The sequence below is a fragment of the Artibeus jamaicensis genome, unplaced genomic scaffold (genome assembly GCF_021234435.1).
Source record: "Artibeus jamaicensis isolate MK-2021 breed Jamaican fruit bat unplaced genomic scaffold, CSHL_Jam_final contig_457, whole genome shotgun sequence".
Classification (NCBI taxonomy): domain Eukaryota; kingdom Metazoa; phylum Chordata; class Mammalia; order Chiroptera; family Phyllostomidae; genus Artibeus; species Artibeus jamaicensis.
This window is the reverse complement of record NW_026521840.1, coordinates 679,490-685,797: the sequence shown is the minus strand read 5'-3', so window position 1 is coordinate 685,797 and position 6,308 is coordinate 679,490. Positions and strand designations below refer to the sequence as shown.

Genomic DNA, 6,308 nt, shown 5'->3' with positions numbered 1-6,308 from the left:
CCCAGCCTTTAGGCAGTGCTAACAGTGGGAACTGAGAGTCTCTCCTGCTCCAGCCTTGGGGCAGCAGGGGCTCCCCAAGGGCAAACCATCAGGGCCCAGTGCTTCATAGAGAGGTGGGGACAGTGGCGACCCTGGGCAATGCAGCCGCAGGCAGAAGCCTGGTGAGTACCTGCGGCCTAGGACCCCACAGTGCTGCCATGGAGTCAGTGAGCCTGCAGGCCCATGGGTTGTTCCCATTGCATGTGGTTTCTGGGGACACTTGGAAGGTCTGCAGGTAAACCTACCCTCAGAGGGAAAGAGGGATATGATGACAGCTTCCTACTGAGTCTGTCTAGGCTTTGGAGTCCAATGGACCTACTTCTTGAGACAAATGAACCTTATACAATTCAGAGACTGTTGAGATTTATCTTTATGTCCTTGTGTGGTATTTATGAGTGTGTGTGTGTTGGGGGGGTGCAACAGGGTGGTCTTAGGGCAGAAGGGCAGACAGAGCTCCTCAGGGTGTGGGAAAGGTGAGTGTAAGAAACATGCTACTAATGGCAGAGCCTGGGGACTCTTCCGGGGCCCGCAGAAACTAGCCACTCTCCACTAGGAGCTCTTAACCCAGATTCATAGACCCTTAAGAGGGCTTCAGACAGGCTTCCAAGGGTGCAAAAATATAGATGGGACCTTTTATTCCCCTCATCTGTAACTAGAAATTTACCATTTCTTGCAAGGATGAATGCAGGCAGCAAATGACGGCAGTATTACTAGTTTATGTAACTTGGTCACCAGAAGAAATAACAGACATTTCATATCATATTACAGTCATGGCAGATTTCTGGAATTGTCATTTATACTCATCATCAACATAGAAATTACTAGATCTTGTTATGTAATGTGTTAATAAGGAACATTTGTCACTATATCATACAATCTTTTAAGTATTTAATAGTTGTCTCTCAATATAACTTATTTGCTTTAAGCCTATGTATTTTTACCTTATTTTATTTAATTTTATTTTACGTATTAAGAATCATTCTTAAATGGGACTAAAGATTGCCATAGGGGCCAATGTCTCTTTTACACATACACACACACACATACACACACACACACACAACCCCAGCACTTTGAAAATGAGGAAGGGGATCCTTATATACACCATGGTTACATAATAACTATTGATTAGTAAACCGCAACAAGGTGATGTTAGACAAGTAGAGTGGATTTTCTTATCTAATAAGGCACAACCCACTAAGGTGCCCAAGCCAACTGGGGACCATGACTTGATTTCCCTCTGGAAGCTCATTAGATGGACCCTGCTGTGGGTTCCCGGTATGATCTTAGTGAGACCTCTGGCATTTTTCTGCACACCCCCTGCTTTCATCTCCCTGGACACAAGTCCTCCCTCACAAAAAAAAATATATATGAAGAAGGGAGTCCTTGCTTTCTGTCCGAAGAAATAATTTGTAAAGGAACCTTCCATGAATGAAGCCCATGGAATTCAGCGTGGCCCTCACAGCTGAGGATTCTGGGAGCTGCAGTATAAATGTGGAGACAAGGTGCAGGAGGGTTGTGTGTTCATTTGTTCAGGTTGCAGTAGAAAAATGGGATGGGGAATAGGGAAACATGGATAACATCATCACATTAAAAACAGTTACTGAGTACTCCATTCAGGTGCCATTCTAAACACCTAATGTGTATTAACTCAGTCTTAACAATCACCCTCTGAGGCAGGTACTACTATTATCTTCTCTGTACAGATGAAAAAATGGGCACAGAAAGATTAAGTGATCTGCCCTAGGTCACACAGCTACCAAGTGGTGGATCTGGGATTGAAGCAGAACACCAGAGCCCAATTTACCACTACCTCATATGGCCTTTCATTTTCACTGGAGCAAAACAGAGCCATATAGAAGCACTTAATATGGTGCAATGACTCCTATAGTGCTAGAAAAGCACAGACCCTGAAGGAACTAACCCGTCAGAAGAAAATGCATGTGACAGAAGAAGGTATATTCATGGAGGTTCATCATTTCTCTTATCGCTGAATCTTGGGGTGTAAGTACAGGTTTAGTAGAAAGTAAGGTTGGAGATGTTGGCCAAGATTTGTTCATGAAGGACCTCTGAGCCAGACTAAGACATCGGGGCTATACTCTGAAAGAAAGAGAAACCATTAAGGGATTTAAAACGTGATTAGCATGAATAAGGTTTGTGGTTGAATAATTTCAACCACAACGTGGAGAAAATATTGAAATGAGAAACAAGCTAGGAGACCACGATAGCAATTAAGGCAGAGGAGGATGGGGGCCTAGATAAAGCACTGGCAATGGGATGGACCTGAGGGCAGCAGCCTGTTATAGAGATCTTTGGGAAGTAAAATGCACAGGACTTGATCAATTGGGTGGATGGAAGTGGAACAAAGAGATAAAAGGACAGAGATGAGTTTTCGGTTTGGTTCACCAGGTGGATGCTAAGAAACTGAGTCATGGATCAAGTTTTGTGATACTGCAGCTGGTGGTGGTGTGATCTGCTGACTTTGAAGTGCCTGAACAAGCTCAGTGAATATATACTATTTTGCTAAAGAGAGAGCTGATAAATATGACAGCAACAGCTATGGGACTGGGAAGAAGAGGATCAAGAGGAGAACTAGGGAAATAACTTTCAAGGGAGAACAGAGGGGAGAGAAATCAGGAAAGTGTGCTGACCAGGAATCCAAGGGAGGACCATGTCGGAGGAAGTGGTCAGTGGGGACAGAGGTCCCAGGAAAGTCTGAGAAGGAAATATCTGAGAAGCAGCCAGTAGATTTAACCACAAGGATGCCTTTTTAAAAGAGATATCTCAGTGATTGAGGGTAAGTAGCATCAGACTGAAGAGGGGTGAGGAAGGAATGAGAGGTGGGGAAATAGGCAGTAGGCAACTCTTTGGATATGTTTTATAAAGAAGAGAGGAAAGGAAAGGTATCTAGAGGTGGGACAAAGGACCATAGAAGTGTTTTGTTTTGTTTCCTAAGATGATTGTGGGGAAGGAGCCAGTGAGGAGATTGAAGGTGCAAAGAGAAGAAGCTCACCTTCGGACAACAAATCTAATATTAATATATGGTAGCTCTTTTCCCTTAATAGACTCATGAGGCAAGGGGCTATTCTTTCTGTCTTACAGAAAAGGAAACTGAGTCCAAAGACAGGAAGAGTCCTGCCCAAGGTTACTCAGCTAAGCTCTGGGGTTGCTAAGTTGCCACCTTAGGTCTGCCTTATTTCTAAAATCCTGTTCTTATAATTGTACCCCAAAATAAGTAACGTATTTTTTGGATCATAAGACGCACCTAGGTTGTAGAGTAGGAAAAAAATTTTGAAGCAAAAAATGTGGTAAAATATTTAATAACATAAATAACATAATATTTCACCAATATAAACATAAACAGAACTCAACAGCAGCATTAAAAACCATTATTCCTCCCAAATGGGGGGGGTGCATCTTATAGTCCCGAAATACAGTAATATTAAGACCGTATATGAAGCTGATGTTTGTGCGTGGGGAGGGGTCTAAAGGTGAAAAAGTTTTTGAGGTGTGTGCTTGAGGTCCCAGGCTCACAAAGGTGGGGGGGTGGATAGTAAATAAAAGGCAGTGTGTGGCCCCCAGGCCACAGCTGCAGGTAATGGGAGAGTGGGGAGAGTCGGGCTCTGGAAAACCCACCAGCTTATCCTGCTGACTTTACAAACTGAGGGGGGCAACTGACTTTAAACACTAGAAACAGGACTGTTAAGGTCAGAGTTACCTTGAGTCAGTCATTGTGCCATGGGTGATTTCACAGGGTCTGGGTATAATGGGGAGAGGTGAAGTGAGGGTTCAGGCAAAGTTATAGGCCGGTGGGGCAGAGAGGATGGGAAAAGATTTGACTCAGAGGGATGGGGAAGGCATGGGTTTCAAGGAGGTGCCGCTAATCAATCAGTCCTGTATTAGAACGGTCTTAGGGCAGAATGCAGTTGTCACTGGAGAAGAGAACTTGGCCTGGACACCTCCACTATTTTCTGCCATCTCTTCGACTCTATTTTACTTGAAGTGGGTTCTCTGTAATGCCACCTCTTTATTTAATCAATAAATGTCACTCCCACCCATTCTGTTGCCTGAAGCATGAGTTATGAATCTGAGGGGGGTCACATATGAGGGGCCATGAAGAGGTTGCACTTCATCTCACAGGCTAAGAGGTGGGGTCAGAATGCTCAGGGATGGGAGCTTAACATCACAAAGCACCATTCTGTTGGCCTAGAAACTGCCAAGCCAGAGCCCTCTCATTAGCTTACACATTCTGAACTAAGGAAGATGCATCTACCAAATCCCCAGCCATGATATAAGTCCTGTGGGGAGTGGAGGAATACAAGATGAATGCGGGGGTCCTCATTATGGATTTTACACAGTAATGAAGCCCAGACAAGTGGAATTGTGGTGTGAAACTTCATAGCTAAAGTCGACTTGTGATCTTTGGGAATCCCTGAGCTGGGGGAGGAGGAGATTAGGCAGGGCTTCCCAGATGTAGCAGTTTGAAGGGCAGACAGAACAGCATATTCAAAGGCACCAAGCTGTGAAAAGGCCTGATCTGTTTTGGCAGCGGTCTCTGTGGCTTAAAATAACATGGAGTAGGAGTTATAAGCCGGGGACCCATGAGTGGAGAACCTGATGGTGAAGGATGGGGGGAAGGGCAAGGGCTGGTATCCAGGCTTTTGATGGGGACCCTCAGTCTCTCTCCCCTTTTTTTGTCATCCACAGAGCTGGCATCTTCTCTTCCTCATGATGAGGATAGTTCTGCTCCCATAAGGCAACATGAACTTCATGGACATCAGCAAAATGTTCTCCCTCCTGCAGCCCAACAAAGAGGAGGATGACACGGACATGGAGCAGAAGCAGGCTCTCAGTGAAGCAGTGCACAGAAATGACTCCCACACCTTGGACCAGCTTTTGCGCCAGGAGCAGTATAAACGTCTGATCAACACAAAGAGTGGCTGGGGTGTTCCTGGGACACCGTTGCACTTGGCTGCTTCTTCTGGCCACCTGAGTTGTTTGCAGGTCCTTCTGGCACACGGCGCTGATGTTGACAGCTTGGACATCAAGGCACAGACACCACTTTTTACTGCCGTCAGCCACGGCCATCTGGATTGCGTGGGCACGCTTTTGGCAGCCGGTGCCTCTCCCAGTGGAAGCATCTACAACAACTGCTCTCCCGTGCTCACAGCCGCGCGTGATGGTGCTGTTGCCATCCTGCAGGAGCTCCTAGGTCATGGTGCAGATCCAAATGTCAAGGTTAAACTACCAGTCTGGGTGCTGAGCATGAGTTCATTTTCCGGCCCCCTGTTTTTGGCTGCAGTCTACGGGCACCTTGACTGTTTCCGCCTGCTTTTGCTGTACGGGGCAGACCCCAACTACAACTGCACTGACCAGTACCTACTAGCTCGTGTTCCACAGCCCCGCACCGTCCTGGAAACCTGCCTCCACCACCATTGCGATCCAGAGTACATCCAGCTCTTAATTGATTTTGGTGCTAACATCTACCTTCCATCTGTTCTCCTGGACCTGAACTGGAAAAGTAATAAAGGCATCCTGTTATTGCTTCGAGCCCGAGGTGAGTGTCAAGTGGGTCGATCCTATAAGCTTCCTGGTGTGAAGGTCTCAGGTCCCCGGTCCCCAAATCATCCCCCAAGCCAGTCCTTCTGGGATGAATTGCAGAAAACACAATCATCCTCCCACTACTGGAGGCCCTGTGGAGAAGAGGTTACACATTCCTTATTAGGGACAAGATCACTAACATGAAGTAGGGGAGGGTAGCGGTAGCCTGATATCTTGTTCTGGCTCTGCCTGTGACTGCCTTGTGGCCTTGAGCATGCGCTCTCTAGGCCCCAGTGTGTCCCTATTGGTACCATACATTGAAATGGGGGGGGGCACTTCTTAGAAGGAAGAGGACATTTAGGGCTGCAGTAGCGAGGGCAGGGTGAATGTGGCCTTGAGTGGGAGACTTGCCCTGATGATCGCTTCTCATGACCTGTTTCTCCTTGCTGTAGCCACTCCACGGACACTGCTGTCACAGGCCCGGTTAGTTATCCGCAGAGCTCTGCACCAGGCCAGCAAACTGCAAGCCATTGACCACCTGGATATCCCCCCTGCTTTGATTAGCTACCTCCAACACAAATTGTAATCTTGCAGTGTACCCAGACATCCACAACACACCCAAAAACCTCTTGGGGACCCAGGTAGGTAGAGGGCACTAGAGATCCTCCCACTCACTCAGAGCTGCTTTCTTGTATTATCCTCCACAATAAAATCATCAACAAAATAAA

General features: G+C 46.5%; 1 protein-coding gene across 1 annotated transcript; it reads left to right on the top strand.

Annotated features, from left to right (window-relative positions):
- Positions 1-6,308, top strand: ASB12 (ankyrin repeat and SOCS box containing 12). Its single transcript, XM_037135173.2, has 3 exons — positions 1-161; positions 4,747-5,596; positions 6,033-6,308. Exons 2-3 carry the CDS (start codon positions 4,801-4,803, stop codon positions 6,164-6,166), a joined length of 930 nt encoding a protein of 309 aa, XP_036991068.1. The 5' UTR covers positions 1-161; positions 4,747-4,800; the 3' UTR covers positions 6,167-6,308.

Excerpts from the sequence above, each read along its gene's own strand:
- ASB12 (XM_037135173.2), top strand. The coding sequence starts at position 4,801 with ATGAACTTCATGGACATCAGCAAAATGTTCTCCCTCCTGCAGCCCAAC. Across the intron at positions 5,597-6,032 it reads GTTATTGCTTCGAGCCCGAG|CCACTCCACGGACACTGCTG; the intron begins GTGAGTGTCAAG and ends TCCTTGCTGTAG.